The sequence below is a fragment of the Euprymna scolopes genome, chromosome 28 (genome assembly GCF_053919585.1).
Source record: "Euprymna scolopes isolate OS-2025 chromosome 28, ASM5391958v1, whole genome shotgun sequence".
NCBI lineage: Eukaryota > Metazoa > Mollusca > Cephalopoda > Sepiida > Sepiolidae > Euprymna > Euprymna scolopes.
Genome location: NC_136509.1, coordinates 47,285,506 through 47,309,519, shown reverse-complemented (window position 1 = coordinate 47,309,519; position 24,014 = coordinate 47,285,506). Strand labels below are relative to the sequence as shown.

The 24,014-nt window shown below is 33.9% G+C and overlaps 1 protein-coding gene across 1 annotated transcript in view; it reads left to right on the top strand.

Annotated features, from left to right (window-relative positions):
* The first annotated feature begins 382 nt into the window (after positions 1 to 382).
* The window catches only part of LOC145249592 (tafazzin-like), a 34,265-nt gene continuing 10,633 nt past the window's right edge, over positions 383 to 24,014 (top strand). Inside the window, exons 1-4 of the mRNA XM_080111296.1 lie at positions 383 to 622; positions 6,487 to 6,615; positions 18,736 to 18,948; positions 20,103 to 20,144. Of these exons, the coding sequence (XP_079967422.1) occupies positions 508 to 622; positions 6,487 to 6,615; positions 18,736 to 18,948; positions 20,103 to 20,144 (499 nt within the window). The 5' untranslated portion in view covers positions 383 to 507. The remainder of the gene's footprint in view (positions 623 to 6,486; positions 6,616 to 18,735; positions 18,949 to 20,102; positions 20,145 to 24,014) is intronic.

Genomic DNA, 24,014 nt, shown 5'->3' with positions numbered 1-24,014 from the left:
AATGATTACTATATTTTCCAATTTCTACTGTACACTCTTTAACCCTTATCCTTGAGTGGCCTCTTGGCCTTGATAATGTGGTGATGCCTGTGTAAAAAAAAAAAAAAAAAGCCCGAAAATTGGAATCATTTGACATTAATTTATATACGAAACTGGCCCTCCACTATAAATTCTAAATTATTTTTTCTTTCTGACAAGTTTTTCAGAATATTCACACATAATTGCCTTAAAAAAACAACAAAAAAACCCCGAAAAAAAACAAAGAGAGAATCTTTAATCTATAAATTTAGGAAAACAGTTTGAGAGTGTTAAGGCATCTCGTCGGAATATTTTTAGAGAGGGACACAGGACATAATTTCACCGTTAACAACGTTCACATTTTCTAAAACGGAAGAGTTCCGATACTTTTTTTTTTTTTTTTTTTTTCTCTTTCGTTTTTAATACAGTTAACTAAAATTTCCGTGTACACTTAATTAAAATAACCCGCGAAGAAAATAAAATACAACCATGCCGGTTGATCATATATGGATTATTCCACCAATTAACAAACCTTCTAAATTATGGAACATTTCATCAAAAATCGTTTTGTCTTTCGTCGGAGCTTCAACCAAGTTCTGGTCAGGTACAAAAAAAAGAAAACACGTTTTTTTTGCTTTGCTTCCTCAACCTTCAGTTTCTCTTTTTTCACCTTTGATTTTGACCCTCTTCTTCTCTCATAACATTTGTTCTTTGATACAGCAGAGGCTTGTTTTAGAAGCACGATTAAACAATCATAGTCTACTTTTGCCCAGAAACTAATTCTAACCAGAAATTACTTTCTATCTGCAGATTTAAAGGCTTCAAAATCACTTTCGTATGTCGAAGGTTACGAAACAAACACCCTTTATAGCAATTTTCAGACATTTTGTACTATAGACAACAAAACGAAAAGTAGTAAAAAAAAAAAAAAAAAAGTTTACAAATAAAACTTACCAAAAGGCAAGATTATGTACTTTTCTATATAACTGAATGAATTTTTAGTATTTTAACTTTTATAACCTTTATTAAGTTCGAAAAACAAGCAGTGTCGAATGCTACGTGAGAACACGAAGAAATGAGAGCCACATCTTTTGAGTTTGGATAATCGCTCAAAAATCGACAATGAAACAATAGCCACCCAATAAATGTCACGGTAACATTTATTAGGAGGGTTTCTATCAGTATTTTGTTTCATTTTCGAGTTGTCAACGATTGAAAAAAAAAAAACATTTTTGTCTATAGTAAAAAAAAAAAAAAATGACCCAGTTTTCGGTATATGGGCGGTGATTTTCCAGAATAGCTTAAAAAAGAAAGAAAGAAAAAAAGCAAGCTTAAATAAAAAAATACATGTTACTCAAGGCAAGCTAAATTACTTCTACCTATCAGTTTGTATTTGTGTGTGCGTTTTAACTTATTTTAAAGTGTGGCGCTGCTGCGTGCTGCGCTTAGTATGCACTTAATGTACCCATGTGTGATTTATCAACTACCTTGGTGTTGGAGAATTTTCGACAATTTTTTAAATAGCATTTTCGAGTAAAATTCAAGTTTTACAGTATTTATTTATTTAAATTAAATTAAGTGAAAGTACAGAATAGTTACAAAACAGCCTCCCCTCCCCATGTTAAGAATGGCTTTCTAAATAACGTTATTTTAGCACGGTGAAATAAGTAAAGTGCTTTTTTTTTTTTTTTACTTAAAAATAAAGGTAGTGTAAAACCTGTTGAGTTAGAACAAAAAACAAAACAGTCTCATTCGAGACATAGTCGGACCTCGATAATCGCCCCCAAATCGAAAATTAAACAAAATATTGGGAGAACATTACATTTTTCACTTGATTGGTGATATTTATGCCAGAGTAACTTATCTTGCCTTTGATAGGTAGCATTGTTATCTATAATAATAGATACCCGTTATGGTTCTCTCTCCTCAACACGTGACTTCTCTTGGCCAAGATCAAAGTAAAAAATCGGCTGCAATTTTCATGCTCGTCACTGCGACAAAGCACAATCGAGAATGTCTCACGTGACTCAAATTAACCAATGACAACTATTTAAAATTGATGAACATTCGTCTGCTTCGAGTAGTAAACAAATATGGGTACTTTTTATTTTTTTTTACATGAAGGTCACCACTTATCAAGGCCTGGAAGCCACTCGGGATAAGGGTTATTTTGTGTACAGTCATCAATGGGATAGTGTTGCTATATTCATTAGTATTGGAGATTTGATAAAGTGTCATTACATTCATCAGGAATTTGTTTATGTTGGACTTGAAGACCTCCATGTTAAAGTCAGGAGGGAGACAGGCAAGAAGCGGTAGAGAGTTCCACAGGCGTGCAGTTCTAAGAAAGAAGCTTTGTTCATGGAATCTACGTTTTGATTTAGCCACAGATAAAGAGTGGGGAAAATTACTGACAGTGGTTTCAGCAAGACGGGTGTTTTTCGTGAAAGATTGGCGAGGGGAGACCAGAGACTGGAGAGCACTTCCCATGGAAATAATGATAAAACAACGACAGGCTCGCAACGTCTCTTCTGTGGAAGAGAGGTTGCAGGGAAGAGAAAAGGGCATCCCCCACTGGGCTACGAAGTCCATTTTGTACTCTGTCAATGCAGGATAAGCTGATTTTTGCAGCTCCTTCCCAGATATGGCAGCAGCACTCCATCTTTGGACGTACTTGGCTTTTATATAGATAGAGAATTGCATCAGCAGTAAGATATCTACTGGAACGGTAGAAGGATCCCACCATTTTTCCAGCGACCTTAGCAACAGATTTGATGTACATGTTCCATTTCAGATCAGGAGTAAAGGTCACTCCCAGAAACTTATCAAACCTGGAGCCTCCCCAAGACGGGAGCCATCCATTTCAATTGATGCCAGATGGCAGAGCGTTGATGTCGTCTATTCTGAATATTTAACCATTTTGCGTTGTTTCCTCGCTGTTAAAAAACAAAAGTATAGAAAACTCTTTGGCGGACCTGAACGAGAATCACCCCACCCCCTAATGTTTTAGTATTTAGTATAGTTTTTGAGGTTGGAAGGGGTGTTTATTTCGAAAGCTGTTCTTAACATAGGAGGTTAGGGGTGTTTATATTATGCTGGGTTAGATCGTAAAAAAAATACCAACTGCAGAATACTGGTTAAAATTAAAGGGGGGGGGGATTCTCGTTCAGGTCTGCCAACTCTTTGATACAGTAGGTGTATCAGAATTTTGGGGGAATTTTTGACACCCCTAACACAAAACTGCGAATAAAATATAAAAAAACTCGTAATTTCTCTTTTTAAAGTGGGTTGTTTATTTTCTTTATGGAATATACTTCCAAAATAAAATATTTAAGTTGTTTAAAAAATAATAGAAATATTATTTTTTATTTTTTAAAAAACAGTGTTTACAAAGTGCCAGCGTGCATTCAGGCAGTCATTTTTTTTACGTAATAAAATCAATTGAATTTTACGAGTTTAATATTTTTCAATTTTTAAACTTTAAAAAATCTATCAAAATTTTTCTATTGGTTCAATTTTTACGATATTTTCAGGGTCATTGTAAAATTTTATACTCTTTCCAATAAACCGAATATAATATTTTAGACAAACGTTTTTTTTTTTAAATCCCCCCCCCTATTTTGAAATGTCTATTTAAATTTAAATAATTTATGTACCAAAGTTTTATATATCACAAATTGAAGATAAAAGATCTATAAATAAAATATTCAAATTTAAAATAAAAAAAAGAATAGTTATTTGCAAATTTACCTGTAAAGTCCAAAGTGTAAATCCTTTTTTTTTTTTTTTTTTTTTTTGAAAACCACGTTGATTTTTTTTTTTTTTAAATGAAAGCTCATATTACTTATATCATCAAGTAAATACCGGATGCTGATGACAATTTTTTCTATTTCATTCAATGTTATCTTTTTTTTAGATATTTAAAAAAAAACAATTCAGTCAATAAAGAAGTATCAAAAACTCGTGTTTTTCATTAAGAGAATTAAAAAAAAAAAATAGGTCAACTGGATTTTTTGTTTTTGGGGAAAAACTTATAAGTGAATGTGTGTGTGTGTGTTTTTTTTTTTAACTACGGAGGACCAAAAATACTAATTTTGGTTAATAGCACACAATAAAAGAGACATTAATGATGCCCCTTTGACGAATCCATATTTGATAAATTCCAAGTAGCAGGAGCAACCTTTAAGCTTATTGCGCAAAACACATTATGAAAATGCGATTTCCTATGGCCCTCACTTTAAAAATCCTTTTATTTAAAAAATACATAGAGTTTAAAATATAAATATGGATAAATTCTTAACAATGAAGAATGGAACTACCCATTTAATAGTATCTTTTTTATAGGTAAGTGATTTTTTGGCATTTATATACACCTATATTTATCGAAGCAAGTCCAAATACGTCGATTTTCTTTAAATCTTTTTTAAAGAAAACCGATTAAAAAAAACAATATTGCATAATTTGCTATTAAACAGCTATTTTTTTTTTTTAAATTTGGTCTTTGCTCCTTTAATTGAAAAAAAAAAAATTAGGGTTTGAATTACATTTTTCAAGTAGTTATAAGCTTCAAAAGATAGTAAGTTGAATTATTAAAGTTCTTATCATTTTTAATGGCCGCTTTCTGATACACCTATTGATACACGTACCGGTCACGGAACAAAAAGATCATATTCCAAAAATCACGTAAATTGATGAAGTATTTTTTTAACTAAGAAAATCAAATTTTATAAGGAAACGAGGATGGACTGTCTCATTCCGCCATCTTGACTAAACAAAAGTAGATGACCTAATTAGAACTTCTGGAATTTATTCGTTTGTTTTTAGCCTAGTAATGGCTGCGATTTACAATCAATTGCTAAATTGTAAAACAATGATTTTCTCTCTCTTTCTAAAAAAAAAAACAAACAAAGCTACTTGATCAATTTACGTGATTTTTGGAATATGATCTTTTTGTTCCGTCACAGGTACGTACATCATACGAATTTTTCTTTATTTTTCTTTTTTAATATAGGACAACGATCTTTTTGTACTGCTACACCTGACATATTCGATTTTTACCTACGTAGAAATACGTAAACAGCCGGAGGAGAAAAAAGGCTGAATCAAATCAAACCGGCGTCAAAACAACAAAAGAGCACTCACCATGTGTGTATTTACTTTGTGATGAAGAAAATCAATAATTTTTTTTCATGGGAAAGTTAACTTAATTTTTTACTAATAAATAGTGTTAAATCATTTTTACAGATTTTTTCCTTATTTTTGCATAATCGTTTTTTTTTGTATGTATAAGTAAAATAAAACTGTCGTCTGCTTCTAATTTGCTAAGTGCTTTCTTCGTCATATTCCGGCTATATACATAAACAAAGGGAAGATGTCGAACAAGAAGTCTGTTTTGTTTGATTCAAAAGCTCTACCAGTACTTTTTTTTTTTAAAAATAGAATTAACATTAAAGATACTTTATCTGCCGCTTTTACATAACTCGTCATTGATTTAAGAATGATACCGCCATTTTACTAAGAGAATTTTTTTCTTTTTTGTAATGTTAGACTATTTTCTTGGTAATGTTTTAATTCTTTGTTTTGTTTTTTTTATGTAAAAATTTGAACATTTCGTTTTTAATATAAAGGACAATTCCTTGAAGTTGTGTTGGTTTCAGCATCCTAAATTCTTGTATGAAAATAAAGGTACTTGTACAGTTTAATCAAGACATTAAAAAATGAAAATATCGAAAAAGTTTAAATTGTACGTATCCATGATGGAATGAAGTTCTCCAGAAAAAAATTTCATTTAATTTCATCAAGTATTTTTTTTTTTTTTTTTTTTTTACAGCGAAAAAACAATTTGTTATGATATCGGGGGGAAAAAGGTTCGATTTTTAGGAAGAAAAGCTAGTATTAAAGATGGGGAGGGAGTTTTGGCGCTTTAAATTGAGTTATCTCCCTGTGGCGTGTTCAAAACATTCCAACATGTCTACCTTCAATGCGCTGTCATAAAAACGTGTTTTTCCACTGTAAAAAAAAAAAAAATTAAAAAAAACTACTCGATCAAATTAAGTGAAATTTTTTTTTTGAGATCTTCAGTCCAAAATGGATACGTTCAATATAACCTTTTTTTTTTTTTTTTTTTTTTTATATTTTCAGTTTTTAATGTCTTGATTAAACTGTACAAGTGCCAAAAAAAAATGGATGGAGTTATCCTCCTTAGATCAATGACGAATTATGCAAAAGTGCCCTTTATTTTTTCTGTCTTTGTTTCTTTGGCAAAAGGGCATTGAGAATGGTGGTGACTATGTAGAAAAATAAATTCTGGAGCACAAAAGGTTGCATGATTTAATCCACTCTCATCGTTGTAGTTCTACAACTTTTTGAGTTAAAAAAATAGGAGGCTTTACTTTTGGAATGCCCCTCATAATTAATATATATAATTTTTTTTTTCACTTTTTAAAATATTTTTTCTGTTAAAATCAGATTGGCTGAACACATTCCATCTCATTAATCCTGATATTTTATTCAAAACAATCGAGGATCGACCACCCAATCAAGGTTTGGTTACCGTCAGTAACCATGACAGCTGTATTGATGAACCTCTTCTTTGGGGTAAGTAACATGCTATTCTACTCCTATATCTTCTCCATCCAAAGTCTTTATTTGTTTGTATTACTAGAAGTTTTTATACCTTTATGTGCATATGTATATATATATATATATATATATGTATATATCAAAAAGTTTGACTCGTGTCCAGGTAACCTACATATAAATTTCAAGTGTTTAGATAAAAAATTGAAGGAGTTTTTGGTTGAGTCTGCAAAGGTAAACTCTGTAAACTTTGACCTCTTGCTTGCCAAATTTTCGCCCAAAAACTGATTAAAAAGCTTGCTGCATGTCTGAATACCATTTATGTAAAATTTTAAATGTTTATAGCCAAAATTGGCTGAATAGTTTGCTAGAGACTGCAAAGGTCAAATTTTTTTAACTTTGACCCCTTGACAGCCAAATTTTCGGCCAAAAACCAATTAAAAAGCTTGCCCTATGTCTGAATACATTTTATGTAAAATTTCAAATATTTAGACCAAAAATTGGCTGAGTAATTTAGTAGAGACTGCAGGTCAAATTTATTTTTAACTTTGACCCTAATTTTGACCCCTTAACATTTATTGTTTTGGGCTCAAATCAGATTAAAAAGTTTGATCCATGTCCAAGTAACCTACATCTAAAATTTCAAGTGTTTAGATTTAAAATTGGTGGAGGAGTTTGGTAGAGTTTTCAAAAGTCAAATTGTTGAACTTTGACCTCTTGACAGCCAAATTTCTGGCTGAAAACTGATTAAAAAGATTTTCCCAAATTTCAATACCTCTTATGTCAAATCTCGAATCTTTAGACTGAAAATTAAGAGTAGTTAAATGTAGGTAGGGAAATGTACACACACACACACACACACACACATTTTCACTTTTATAGATATATAGATAGATTAGCAGTTTCGACTTGATGTAACCTTTGACCTACAATAGGTGCACCTTGCCGAACTGAACCCTTTATTTAATTCACAGGGCTAGATTGGTTTTGTTTCTATAGTAATGACTGAGTAGAAGTCATAAAATTTTTTTATAATATTCTGAGGATTCATTCGTTAAATTGCAGAAGTCTTAGAACTGATTATTATTATGCTAAAAAATTACTCACACCAGGAAGTATCTGATATCTTTACAATTCACCCATGCATAGAGTATTGTTGCCACATCTGGGCTGGCATATCTACCACTCATCTCTCACTCTTAGACGGGTTCAAAAAGAGTCTCAGTTCTACACTATTGTCCAAGCAACCTTTGTCGCATTCCTGTGCCTGTGTTACACATATTTAAAGGAATGTGCTTTGATGAATTTGTATCCCCTTGATGTACATATTCGGGATTAACTCAACAAGCAGCAAAATCCCACCCATTCACTGTTGAGGTTTCTAGATGCCAGAAAGTCTTTTACTCTAATAGTTTCTTCCGTCAGATTGTTAGACTTGGGAATTTATATCTTTGTTTCTTGCTTCTTTGACTGTACTAACCAGAAGAAGCTTAAATGTACTGTGAACAGACATCTTGCTACTCAACTCATCACAGTCCTCTGTTATACACAATCCTAACTAGTAGCCCCTTATATTCAAGTTGCAATATGCTTTGTTTGGGGTGAACAAGAAAAAAAAGTGATTAGTACTGTATCAGGGCAATTTTAATATGAATTTTGGGAGCCTTAGACCCATTCATGTCTTAGATGTGTAGTGTTTTTTTCTTTTTTTTGCTCCAGACAACACATCAAGCAACTTGTTGTAAAAGCTAAAAAAGTATATAAAGTATTAGTTCAAGGTCAAAAACTAGTTAACAATAAGTGCTAGATGGATAGATTCAACCCAGAAAACAGAAATTGTTTCTCCTTTGTCAGAAACATCGTTTATGAAATTTGAGGACTAAAGGTCAAAATAATTTCTACCCTTCTTTAGTGTTATTAATTTATTACTAAATTAAATTATTAATGTAAAAGAATAATATAAATATAGATATTTTATATTAGATCCTATTTTGATAAAGAAATTCTCGATATTAACAATAGAGCAATACTATAAGAAAACAATAAAATGATGAAAAAAAAAATACATTAATTCATCAGAAGTTCAAAAATAAGGAATATCTTTCATTATATTCCTTGTTTTTTAACTTTTGATGGATTAATGTAATTTTTTTATTTTTTTCATCATTTGATTTTCTTATATATATAATTTCAAGTATTTATATAAAATTTTATAGGAGATATAATAGTTTATGTATCGATTTTCAGTATATACTTCAATAATGCACAATATGTGAGTAGAGCTGGGTAGTAAATTATGAAAATATATATGGCAATTAAGCTACACAGTATTTTCTATTTTTTATCATGAGGATTTATTAATAGCCTGATGAATCCTCACAAGGATGAAATGGAAAATTATGTGTAGTTTAATTGTCATATATCTATATTTTTATAAAGTAATAGGGTTCGTGTGTTTCTGTCTGTGTGTACAGCTCTCCATCATCAACGAAATATAAAGGAGGTAAGAGGGTAGATCTCTCCTGGTAGAGAAACATTAGAACCCATTTTAGGATGTTTCTGTTATAGGAGACATAAGAATCAATGCCTAATTTCTTTATATACTAGTCTACAAACCACCCCCATATCGAATGACTTATGCTCATTTGCATATCACATTATATTAAATCTCTTTAACTAATTACCTCGACCTTATTACATATTGGAAATATTCTAATCATTTCAACTGTACTATTTACAAAATCTATTTAACATTTAATTATTTAATATATTTTCATTTAATTTTATATTCGATTTATTTCACTTTACGTATATTATCAAAACAATTCATTGGCGAAGAAAACTTTATGTTTTGGGATTGTATTGAAAATGTAATGGAAATTTCAATTTCGTTCCGTTTTAATCTTTTATATTTTACTTGCCAATATAATTGAAAGAATACAATTCAACTATCGTAATTTTATATAAATAAACAAAAACAAATATTTTAAAATAAAACTTTATTAAAAAAGAAATAATTTTATTTTTAAATGAAAAAAATCAATTTAGTAAAATAATTGTATTAAACACCCCCAGCCTTGTCAGCAAACCTGTAAACCTATAAAAGTTAACATTTCGAATGTAAACAGTGATTTTTCGATTTTGTTAGCGCTTGCCGCAATTAAAGACAATTAAAACGGAACTAACTTTATTTCCATTCTATTTTTTAAACAACCCCCAAAACATAACGCTCTCTTCCAGTTATAGCCAATGTTTTTTTAATTAAATAAAACAGGTCAAAATAAACAGATAAGCGCATTTTCTTTTACATTTTTCTTACAACCATTGTCATTTAACCAACTGCAGGATATCGTTACTTTTGTGGGGTTGTTTTGAAAATGGCACGGAGATTATAATTTCGTTCCAATTTAATCTTTCTGGTCGAGCCTATTTCGAAAGCCTGTCTTATCATAGATTTGAACTACAAATAATTTATTACATTTTGATTATTACTATCTTAAGACTTAAAGCTTATATTTATTTCATTTTTCTATTTATATATTGAATTAGTTATTTCCAGTCTTATTTAAACTTAGCGCTTTCTTTAAACCGGATGAACCTTTTATAAAAATATGAGTTTAACGTAAAGAACACGAACAAGGTTTTATTCAACTGAATTTCTTCCAGTTTACTAACAAAATATATAAATTTAAAAGAGATATAATTAATAAAATAAAAAGGTTATGTAATTTAAAAGAAATACACGTACTCACAAAAGCAGAACTTTTTTACACATTTTTTTCTTTAAAACCATAACAATGAGACTAACAATTACCTAGATCTTAGTAATTATTTGTTTTAATAGAACTGTTTTAATTGTACTGTTTACTTAGTTAACCTAAGTTGGTATTACATTTATTTTACATTTACTTTTTTTTTTTAATTATTACTTTTAGATTGTGACGTTTACACCCGGAAGTAATGAGTCACACGTAGGTCGCTTTTATTCATTCCTTTTGGTCAAGATCAAAGTGTAGTATCTGTTCTTCAGATGCTGCACTTCATTTTCTTGTTCTCTTTCGGTGGAGGAGAAATCCTTCACGACTGAGACAATTTTTATTTTTGTACCTTTTCTCCACGTTAAAAAACGACCCTGGTGTCTAACTCTGTCCCGTGGGGAGGCATAGTAAATAGGTACAATATAATTGTTTATAATTGTACTATTCAGAAATATTATTTATAGTTCGTCCATTTCAGTTAGTATACATTTCCTTTACGCTTAATTAATTTACAATCATTAATATCGTTAAACAATTCCGTTTAAAACCGAAATTATGCCACCCAAACGAAGTAGAAACGAAAGTGAGGAAGAAAGAATGGAAAGATTGGAAGCTAATAGACTAAGAGTTGCTGCAATTCGCTCTAATGAAAACAATTCAGATAGAGAAAGACGTCTAGAACTTAACAGGATACGTCAAAGAGAAAGGAGAGCAAGACTGTCAGATTTGGAAAGAGAAACCCAACGTGAAGCTGACAGAACTAGACATGCTGTAAGGCGGTTAAATTCATCACAAGATGAAATTCAAGAAAGGCAAAGATATGCACTGGAAAGAGAAGCAATATTACGATCGAATGAATTATATGAGGTAAGTAGACGTACACAAGGTCAGTTGAGAGTGGCTCAACGACATCAGAATGAATCGGAAACCCAACGAAGCTTTCGCCTATACCAAGGGCAACAACGAGAGGCTGCATGGAGAGAGAGTATGACTTTGCCCCAGCAATTGACAGAAAACGAGGCAGCTAGACAACGAATGACTGCTTTGAGACACCATGAAATAGAACACTGCAATAGAAAAGGATTGCTCTACAACAAAAATGACTCTCTCACTACAGCTGATATAGGAAAAATGGACAAAGTATGTCAACATTGCTCAGCTGTAAAATTTAAAGGAGAAACCCCTGGTTGTTGTTGTTCTTCTGGCAAAGTTGTGCTTGATAGCTTTCCACCACTGCCTCAGTTGCTTCAAGATTTGCTCTCCGGCAATGGTCCCATCTCTAAAGATTTTCTGCAAAATCTACGCTGTTATAGCAATTGTTTTGCAATGACATCATTTGGTCACAAAATTGCGGCAGTACATGGGTGGAATCCTTCTTTTAGAATTCGAGGCCAGGTTTGCCACCAGATTGGGAGTCTTTTACCACCTGAAGATGAAACAGCAAAGTTTATTCAAGTCTACTTCTTGGATAGTCTGGAAGAGAAACTACATAATCGGGGACGTGACAGTAGACTCAATAGAGACATTCTCCAAAGTCTGACTGAATTTTTACATGAGAACAACAGCTTTATTTGTCAGCTGAAAACAACAAAGGAGAGGATTGAAGAAGAACACTTGGTAGAACATAAAGTTGTCATAAGGGAAGACCGAAGGCCGCAAGAAGAGCATCCACGGCGATTCAATGCTCCAACAACAACGTATGAGATTGGAATATTAATGGAGAATGAACCAACAGCTAACCGGGATATTGTCTTGCGTTTTAGAAATGATACATTAAAATGGATCTCCGAACTACATCCCCTCTACGATACTTTAATGTACCCGTTAATGTACCCCTATGGTTCTCCATCTTACAACATCTACATGAAGGCATCCAATGGGCGAAAAGTTACCCAACAGCAATTTTATTCGTACCATTTAATGACTCGGCCTGGAAACTATTTTCCCTGGTACCGAAGGCTATTTCAACAATGGCTGGTGGATGTGTACTGCAAGATTGAAACAGAACGTTTACAGTTCCTGAGGCGTGAGCAACAGACCCTGAGAGCTGACAATTATAGCAACTTGAGAGATTCAATTCTTAGGGAGGATGGGAATCTAGAACAGTTTGGTCAACGAGTTGTACTTCCGGCAACTTATACAGGAGGCCCTCGATACATGTTTGAGCGTCAAAGTGATGCCATGGCATATGTTCGGCGAATGGGCCGAGCCGACCTCTTCATCACGTTCACAACAAATCCAAAGTGGACAGAAATTACAGAAAATTGTCTTCAAGGGCAAGACCCTCAGGATCGTCCAGATATTGTTGCCAGGGTTTTCAGGCAGAAGCTAAAAAAGTTACTTGAATTTATTAAAAAGGGAGGATTTGGCAGGCTGAGGGATTTCCTGTACAGTATTGAATATCAAAAAAGAGGACTGCCGCATGCACACATCCTCACCTGGCAGGCCCCAGAGGACAAACTTCTACCAGAAAAAATGGATCTCTGCATATCTGCAGAGATCCCTGACAAAGAGGAAGATCCTGATCTTCATGCTAAAGTGATGGCACATATGGTGCATGGACCTTGTGGACCATTTAATCCAAATTGTCCATGTATGATTGACAACAAATGTTCCAAAAAATACCCAAAAGAATTTCTTCAGTGTACCGAGCAAGGCCAAGACTCTTACCCCAAGTACAGGCGAAGAAAACCAGAAGATGGAGGCCAGACTGGTACAATAAGGATGAAGAGAAATGGTCGGTATGTTAATCAAGAAATAACAAACCAGTGGATTGTTCCGTACAACAAGGTCCTCCTTCAGCAGTTCAACGCTCACATTAACGTAGAAATTTGCAGCTCGATCCAAAGCATCAAATATGTCCTCAAATACGTGAATAAAGGATGTGATCAAGCAGTGTTTGAACTACAAAGAACTGATGGAGCAGCTAACCAACAAGGCCAAGTACAAAGTCACATTGTGGATGAGATCCAGCAGTTCCAGAATGCAAGGTATGTCGGCAGTTCAGAGGCGGCCTGGAGGATATTGGAACATCCCATCTATGAACATTTCCCCCCAATTGTACAACTTTCTGTTCATCTTGAAAATGGGCAGCGTGTCATGTTCTCAGCTGATACTGCTCTGGAACGAGCTCAAGGTCCACCGCCTGCCACAACTTTGACAGCATTTTTTCAACTCTGCCATGAGGATGACTTTGCAAGGGGTCTCAAATACGCAGAAGTCCCTGAGTTTTACACTTGGAACAAATCGACAAAGAAATGGATGAGAAGAATGCGTGGGGTACAAGTTGAAGGTACTGAAAATGATGATGTATGGAAGGCACCATGCATTGGGAGAATCTACACGATTAGTCCAAAAGCAGGGGAGTGTTATTTCTTACGCCTGTTGCTCAATGAGGTTGCTGGTCCAACTTCATTTCAAAATTTGCGAGCATACAATGGTCAGGTGTTTGAAACATACAGAGCAGCGTGCCTTGCTCGAGGCCTTCTAGAAAATGACCATCACTTGCATCAAGCAGTAGGAGAGGCAAGTGCCACTCAATCACCTTCAAATTTGCGAAGCCTATTTGTGATAATTTTAACAGCCTGTGAGCCAAGAAATCCTCTTGAGATCTGGATGGCTTTTCGTGATGTAATATCTGAAGACATTCTTCACAGATACAGGCAAGAAGTTAACAATCCAGAAGCAGATTTTAATGAGGACATCTACAATAAAACTCTTTGTCTAATTGAAGAAAAAGTTCTCCTTATGTGCGGTCAACCATTGGCAAGCTATGGATTACCTGCACCAACGCAAGGGAGAGATGAAAGACTCGCGAGAGAGTATCAACGTGAAGTTACTTATAATCTTGAAGAACTTTCCCTACAAGCAGAAAATATGCAAGAAAAACTGACCGATTCTCAAAGAGAAGTTTACAATTCATTCATGGCAATGTTGGAAGCACAAGGTGAAATGAACAAAAACATGATGTTTCTTGATGCTCCAGGTGGTACGGGCAAGACTTTTGTAATCAATTTGATCCTTGCAAAGATTAGATCCATGAGAAAGATTGTGCTTGCAACAGCATTCAGTGGCATTGCTGCTACTCTACTACAAGGTGGCCGCACTCTTCACAGCACTTTTAAAGTACCCTTGGATACTCATCGAATGGATCAGCCAGTTTGCAAAATTACTGGTAACTCAGCCTTGGCAAATGTAATTAGAGACACCTCTGCAATCATTGTAGACGAAGCCCCAATGATGCACAAGAGTGCTTATGAAGCAATTGACCGAACACTGCAAGACATCACAGGAAACAAGAATCCCATGGGTGGCATTCCAACCTTATTTTGCGGTGATTTCCGTCAAATCCTCCCAGTGGTTAAAAATGGCACAAGGGCTAACATTGTCAATGCAAGTTTGAAACAATCCTATCTCTGGAGGCACGTTATAGTGAAGAGACTGACTACTAATATGAGAGCCTATATCTCTGATAACACAGCTGCAGCAGACTTCTCAAAATTGCTTCTCCAAATCGGTAATGGTCAGTTTCCTATCACGTCTTCACCTGACACAATTAAGATTCCAACTGCGCTTGGTAAATGTGTCGGTAATCAGAAGCAACTGAAAGACAAAGTGTACCCAGACCTGCAAAACAATGGAAAATCACCGGATTGGCTTGCTGAGAGGGCTATTATTTCGCCATTAAACAGCAATGTGAATCATTTGAACAATTCAATAATGGATGAATTTCCAGGAGACACAAAGCAATACAAGTCAGTTGATTCGGCTACTAATGAATATGAAGCTGTTCACTACCCTGTGGAGTTTTTAAACTCTTTGGAGATATCTGGAATGCCTCCACACATTTTAAATCTCAAAATTGGATCGCCAATCATGATTCTTCGATCCTTGGAACCGCCAAAAACAACAAACGGAACCAGATGTGTTATCACCAGATTGCACACCAATGTACTTGAGGCCACCATTTCCTGTGGTCCCTACAAAGGCGAAACCGTTCTACTGCCAAGGAAAGCCTTAGTTCCATCGGACTCAGAACTTCCATTTAAATTCCGGAGACTCCAATTTCCTGTGAAGGTGTGTTTTGCAATGAGCATAAACAAAAGTCAAGGTCAGACATTTAACACCATTGGCGTAGACTTGACATCAGACTGCTTCAGTCACGGTATGTTCTACGTCTCCATCAGCCGGACAGGAAGTTCAGAAAAACTCTACATTCTGGCTCCAAATCAAAGCAGCAGAAATGTAGTTTACCCTGAGGCTCTTCAGTAAAAAGTTCGAGAAATGGATATGAGGAAAAACTGACATGATCTGATTGTGGTAAGTTTTTAGTATTGAATGTGCAAGATAAACTTTAAGCAAGAGTTGAAAATTACTTCAATGAAAAATTTACTATGTAACATCAAGTAACCTTCCTTTTTGATGAAAATGTTTTGTGAAGTTCCTGATTGAATTTCAGTCACTACAAGAGGTAGTTAAAATGTTAATCACCTTATGCAATCGTTGCTCTTACAACATCAACTTACTGGAAAGGTGCCCACAGATTTTGGTACCCGAGTGCGCAACAAAGCTCCGTGCGAAGCACGGGTATCTTTGCTAGTATTTTCATAAATTATTACTATATACAACATGGCCCACTTAAAAGTAGCCCAGAAAATGTAGTAGAGAGGAGGAACATTCTTTTATTGTTTAAATTACCTGTAGTATTGTTTAAAAGAAGTGCTTCCTGTTGGCATTTATGGATTTCTGGGCACATTTGTAGATCTCTCTGGTGATTCTCCTGATAGCGTTAGTAATGTTCTCCTTTAGTTGGTCAGGATTGTGACAATTATAATTTATTTTTGTTTTAAAGTCCCCCAAAAATAAAAATCACATGATGACAAGTCCGGATAACATAACTCTTTGCTTATTGTTCTCTTTTTCGTAAATATGACATGATCTTGTGTCAAAGATCTGTGAGACGTGTGGCATGTAGCGCCATCTTGTGGTGTCACTTGGTCATTAAGAAAGATTATAGAGATTGGACTACTTTTAAGTGAACCGCTTAATCTGAAAAAAATATTGATTAGAGAAAGATTAAATAGATCGGGCTACTTTTAAGTGGGCCACCCTGTGTGTGTGTGTGTATATATATATATATATATATATATACACATACATACTAGCATAGGTGCCTGGTGTTGCGCGAGTGTTTGAAAGGTGTGTGTTGAGCAAAAAAAAAAAAAAGTGGTAGTAGGAAGGCAGGCTCGAACCCATACTGCGAAGGAGGAAAAGAATGTGAAAAAAACGTGACATCTTTGCTGTTACAATCACCGCCAAACCAGAAATGACGTAGGCTAGATAATCGAAAAGAGGGGGTGACTTTCAAAAATATTGGCGAAAAAAGCAACCCCTCCCTGTGGAAAAGTGCCCAGTTGAAGATGAAGAAATTAATGTTTTTAGCCAATTTTTCGGTATTTGTTGTCTGAAGGGTTGAGCTTCAAAAGGACACTGATTTTGTGAAAATCTGTCGCCTTTGTCGAAAGTTTTAGGCAGACATGCAAACATAAATAGATTTATATATTGGTAGCTCAAATTTTCGACCCAAACCGATTAAAAAGCTTTCCCTATCTCTGAATACACTTTATGTACAATTTCAAATGTTTAGACCAGAAATTGTCTTTACTAAATTGGTAGAGACCACAGAGGTCAAATTTTTTTAACTTTAACCCCGATTATGACCCCTTAAAATTTATTGTTTTGGGCTCAAATCAAGTTATTAAGTTTGATCCATGTCCAAGGAACCTATATATAAAATTTCAAGTGTTTAGACCCAATCTGTCATCGTGTTTTCACTCATTATCGTATTTGCTTTAACGTCCATTTTTACTTGCTGACATTTATTGAATGACTTACAGAAATTGATTTCCAAGCTAGCTTATCTCTAGCCATGCTTTTATTTATCCCTCTTTCTCTCAAGTCCATTGTCATCACTTTCATGTTTTTGTTGGCCTTCCTGTGTGACCTGAACATGCTACCTCAACTGTTCTATATCTACTTATCAAAGAACTCTCATCCATTATTTCAATGTGGCCATGCAGTGCATGCCTTCAATCCACACTAGCCATTTCCATGCTTGATAGACTCTTTCCTTGGTTAACCGTGGTAATGCTCTGCTGGTTAGTAATGATAGAAATTTCTTAAACTTATTCCACTTGCAATCACACTAGCTCCTACTCCACCCTGTGTTCTCTTAACCTACTAGTAATTCCACTGCACTTATGGACATGTACCACAAAAAATTAAATTTTACCTGACTCCCTTTCCACAAACTAAGCAGAGGAACTTTCTACTTTTTAGAGAGTTGTTCAACACTACAAACACTGATCAACACTTTGGTTTTCGTAACATTCTCTCTCAGACCTTTATTTTTAATAACATTCCTTCAATTCATATTATTTGGATTATTCGGACTACTGTTCTCATCTTGATTGTTTTTTTCACAATGTTTTAGATGATCTAACTTCTGATCTTGTTCAGGTGTATCTTGTCAAAATAAGGACTTTTTCTGCCGAACTTGGGAATCTGCATTGAAATTTTGAATGAAACCCTTTATTTATTTCTGTACAGGTTCCTAAATTCAACAAGATACACCTGAAGAGGGTTGGAGCTTACGTTGGCCGAAGCACTCAAAATGAGAACAGTATTCTAAATAATCTAAATGATACGTATTATTATCAACCCTCGTCTCAGAAAGTTCAGAAACATGGCATTCCTCCAAGTCTTTAACTTTACAAGAGATGTAGGATTATCAGTTGTTGGAAAATATTGCATCTGTATTTTAATTTTTGTTTCAAGTGATAATCATAAAATCCTTTGTTAAATAACATTCTTTTCTTATTATTCAATTATCAAATTGTCAGTTATTATCCAGAATTTCCTCGATGTTAAAAAGAAAAATTATTTTTAAAATCTGTATGACTTGTGGCGGAAGGAAAATTTCATATTCAAAAATCACGTAAATTGATTAAGTAGTATTATTTTTAATTAAAAAAATCAAATTCTATCAGTATGCAAAGAAGGAATTGTCTTGCATTATCATGTTGGAGAAACAAGGGAAGATAACTCCACAATAATTAAAACTTGCAAGATCAGCCTTGTAATGCTTACAATTTCGCATTAATTACTTAAAATCGTTTGAAGATAATTTTCTTTATAAAAATATAACTACTTGATCAATTTACATGAGTTTTGGAATATAATTCTTTTGTTCCGTCATGGGCACATACATTATAAAGATTTTTTCTGTATTGTTTTCTAATATGGGAGAATTCTTGACAACCACTAAATTGTCTTTTTTTTTTTCTGCCATCTATGTTTTAAATTGTCTTTTGTCTTTCAGGAGTTCTAAAATGGCGATATCTGATTGGTGCTAGAAACATTCGCTGGACACTTGGTGCCGACAACATTTGTTTCACCAAGTACTGGCATACTGTTTTCTGCAGCCTTAGTCGGGTGGTCCCCGTGTGTCGCGGTGAAGGAGTCTACCAGCGAAGCATGGATTTCGTCCTTGAGCAGCTTAATTGTGGACAATGGCTACATATGTTTCCGGAAGGTTCTATGTTTTTTTTATGTTTTATGTTCATCAGTGAAGTAAAGTATTTAAAAGAGGTAAATGTTAAAGGTTGCAGTCAGAAAAAATTGTGATAAAAATTTTATATAAGCATTAAAAATGGTTTAATGTTATTTTTGTTAAATATTAATTTATATTATTATTAATAAATATTATTAGATGAGGAATCATTTCAAGTTAAAATTTGAGTTTTGTTTTTAGATAAACATAGCATCAAATTCGGTGGCCATTTTCTTTTTATTTAGCTTATTCACATTATGTTGACACATTTCAAACCTATTTTTCTCAATTTTACATGGAAAACTGGATTTTAAATGGAAATGATTCCTTATTTAGTGATATTTAACGAAAACAGATATAAAAACGATATCAGGTAAAATTTAGTTCCTATTTTGTTTTGCTTTGGCTTATTCACATAATGTTGGTATATTTCAAACATGCTTTTCTCAATTATACATGTATAATACTAAATTGATTTTAAATGGAAATAATTCCTCCTTTCGTAATATATAACAAAAATACAAAAACAACATAAAACTATTTGTAGCCCGTATGGAATTTATTCTTGTGTTTTTCTCTGACCGCAACCTTTAACGCTTACCATTTAAAAATATTATCAGAATATAGATGCATAAAGGATGTGATAAAGATAGGCTTATGTGGGAAATTTTCCGATTGGTTAATAAACATGATAATTACAATAAAATAATCATATCATATGAATCCAAAGATTCTATTGTTGGCATTGGTTTCCCCGATATTTTTTATATCCAACAATCTTTCTAGAAAGACATTGAGGATTATAAGAAGGACCACGTGAAGATTGCCAACATCCTAAGTGAAAGTTATTTTTGTGCAACGAACTGGATTTGAACTTAGGACACCCAGGTTGTCAGTCCATGTCCACTAGACCACCATCATCTTCCATTTTGTTATGATATGATGAATGTGTAATGTGAATTTTAAAGAAATCTTAGATTTGATGACGTGAGATCAAGATTAAATGAATAAATTCTTTTTTTATTATAAAAATGATTGTCTTCTTTTTTTTTTTAAAATGAATAAATAATTTAAATAAAATTTATTCATGACATATAAATAAAATGTTTTTTAAAAAATGTTTTTTTTTTTTGCAGGGAAAGTCAATTTAACAAAAGAATGTTTACGCTTAAAATGGGGTAAGTAAATATGTAAAAATTATGCTTTGCTAGTGTTCACATTAATATTCATATAAGATAACATCTTGGTTACAATCATCATCATCATCATCATCATATTCAGTTTAAGGTCCATTTTACATGCTGGCATGCATTTGACAATTTTTATAAATTAACTTTCAAACTAACCTATCTCTGGCCAGGTCTTTATTTATCCTTGTAGTCCATTCTCATGATTTTCACAGCCTTCCAAGTTGGTGAAGTAAAAACAATAGAAACGAAAGAAAAACTAGAAAGGTTAAAAAAAGGAATAAAAGAAAATAAAAAAAATCATATCAGTCGATATAGAAAGAAGAAAAAAAAAAAGAAAGAAAACATAGAAATAGATTTTCTTTATGAATTCATTTTAGACGGCAGGGCCAAAGATCAGACTTGCTGTTTGCTTTCTCAGTTCCTCTAAATAATTGAATTTACTTGTTAACTTTTGTGTGACTGGATGGATATATATAAAATGTTAAAAAAAGGTCACTAATTTTACTCGTTCACAAAATAAGGGTGGGTTACTGCTATAAAAAACAGATTAAAATAAAGAGATAGTAAAAGTCAGACGAATGAGAGAAGCCCTGGCATTGGTTAATGGAAGCATTAACCTGTGTACAGGAATAACAATGAATCTAGTAGGTTAGCTAGCTAAACTAAACACCATGTTTATATATAAAATAACTGGTAACAAGAATTCCATGCATTTTAGCCTGGCAATTCCCTATGGGGATAAAACACAAAAGTCTTGGTGTAGCTTAATTGCCATATATAATTTCATAACTTTCTATATATCTGTGAAAGTGTCTGTTTTTGTACATTTCCCTACACAATAACTCTGTCATTTTTCAGTCTACAGACTCAAAATTTGATATACAGGGTACTGAGATTTGGGAAAATTTTTTGTAATCCGTTTTCGGCCAGAAATTTGGCTGTTAAGGGGTCAAAGTTCAACAATTTGACCTTTGGGGTCTAAACACTTGAAATCTTAGATATAGGTTCCTTGGACATGGATCTAAACTTGATTTGAGTCCAAAACAATAAATGTTAAAGGGTCATAATAGGCGACAAAGTTAAAAAAAAAAATTGACCTCTGCGGTCTCTACCAAATTACTAAAGACAATTTCTGGTCTAAACATTTGAAATTTTACATAAAGGGTATTCAAAGATAGGTCAAGATTTTTAATCGGTTTGGGTCGAAAATTTGAGCTACCAATATATAAATCTATGTATGTTTGCATGTCTGCCTAAAACTTTCGACAAAGGCGACAGATTTTCACAAAATCAGTGTCCTTTTGAAGCTCAACCCTTCAGACAACAAATACCGAAAAATTGGCTAAAAACATTAATTTCTTCATCTTCAACTGGGCACTTTTCTACAGGGAGGGGTTGCTTTTTTTGCCGATATTTTCAAAAGTCATCCCCTGTTTTCGATTATCTAGCCTTAATTTAAACCTACGTCACTTCCGGTTTGGCAGTATTCGCGGTACGGGTTCGAGCCTACCTTCCTACCACCACTTTTTTTTTTTTTTTTTTTTTGCTCAACACACACCTCCAAACCCCTGGGCAACGCCGGGCACCCATGCTAGTATATATATATATATATATATATATATATATATATATATATATATATATATATATATACTCTGTTCTCGGCAGCCATGTAGAAAGCATATCTTATTTTTCTTTTATTAATATTATTGGAATTTTTCCCCATTTTCCTTGTACATATTTGTGAATTATTCCACGGATTTTGGCCTCTTGGATTATTTTGGACCATCTTCCAATTACGCGATTTCCTTGGATTTTACTTGTTTGAATGGAAAATTAAATTAACATTCTTGGACTTAATTTTTTATAATTTTACCGTCATTGGATGCTTTTCCTTTCACCTGGCTGTCCATCCACCTGAAATCACCTTTTTCTTCACCATGTTCCCTCTGCTTCACTTTTTGTTATCAAGTAAGATCTTTGACTTACTTGCAGTTTCATCAAATACTTTTGTATGCAAAATCCGATCCTGCATTTTGCTAATTCCTATCCTCTGATGAGAAGGAAAGTATTTCTTCAAAACTCCGCGGATTAAGAACTATCCACTTAAGTGTTTCCTTTTCAGATTAAATATGTTCTTAACTCTTTTTCAAAGTGTTTTTTAACATGTTTTATTAACTATTTGCTATATATATATATATATATATATATATATATATATATATATATATATATATATATAAATGCACATTACTCTTTATTATAGAGTGGAGGATGAGAAATAAAACAAATGTCTTGTAGAAAAGTAATCTGTTTATTTTTGTTTTTGTTCAATATTTTTGCATATTAAAAATAAAATTTATGATCATTTTTAAATACAGTTTAGGAATTATCAGCCAAAAAGCTATCAGTGATGAACACCATTACATTCAGATGTGAACCAACGACCCGACAACTGAAGTCAAGATGAAGTTTCCCCAGACATGTCAAGCCATTAAAAACATTTCAGGAAGATACCAGAAAGCTAGAGAATGATTTTCCTCTTATGGGAATCTCCCTTCGGAATCTTTCCCTTCTGGCTCGGCAGTGGGTCCAATGAAAAACGCTCAATTGCATGAAAACAGAAATGTGGCAAAGAAAAGCTGCTATAGCCAGATGGAGCTACATAACCGCCCCAACGATCTGCAAAAGTTGAGAGGACAATATGATGCAGTTCACACCGTTAAATGTATATAATTTACGATGTGATGTAATCAATTATTACCTCATTAGCCTCATTCCTCTCTTCACTAAAATCTTTGAATCCTTAATCAATGAAGCACTAGTCCACCACCTCATAGATACTAAACTTATTTCCGACTGGCAATATGGATTTAGGCAAACTCATTCTACACAGATATCCTAACTGTAATCTCTTAACATATATACCACATACTGGACAAATGCAACATCCACGCTACGATTCGTGATATGGTTAGGATTAAAAGAAACACCAGTCATTTCTCCTGGTCCTGTGACTGTATGATGTTGTCAATTATGTAGGATATGTTCAGCGGGTGAGGATGCTCAGGATCGATATGAGCCATCATCTTGCTAACATACCTCCAGTACTGTCAGATTCTGTGGCATTCAAAGAAAGCATGTTCAGGCTTTTCTTCTGCTGGAATCCCACAGTGGGAACACCCAGACAAATTCACTGTTGTATGGCATTGAAGGAGCACCGTGTTCTGGGTCAATTGCCAGGTCAGAGAGAACTCAGAAACTCTGTGCTGTGCTCTACTCAGAGCAGGTCCTCTATTCCGACCATCCCAAATGCCTAACAAGCAGGTCATCAGCAAGTCCTCCTCTGCTAATCCCCTATAGAGTTTCTTTCTAGAAGTCAGAGAAAGGTCATTAGACTTTGGAAGCCTTTTAAGCACGGCTCAGCACTCTCTGTGGAATTGTGTATCAACCCTCGATTTCCAACCCTCAACCTAATGCCTGAGAATGGGGTCAGGAAAGGCGCCATAAACCATGGGGTTCCATGCAGATTATTCCTCTGACAAAGTGTAACTTGAAAAAGCCAGTCTCTTGGCGTCTCGATGACATATTAAGTCAGGCATTACTAAACTTCCCTCACACGGATATTGAATACAGGCCTATCTGTGAATCATACACCTCTTCCTGTTCCCCAAAAAAGCAAGAGCTGGAGGAACCATGGAAATATATTTTTTGTAACATTTTTAAATGAAAGAAACAAAAAAAATAATCAGAATATCTTTTAATGGGTCTGAGTCGTATACTATTGGTTATGTTGTCATAAAATTGTGCTCCCAGGAATTACTGGAAGTGAGGAGGAATCCTCCGAGAATGAAAAAT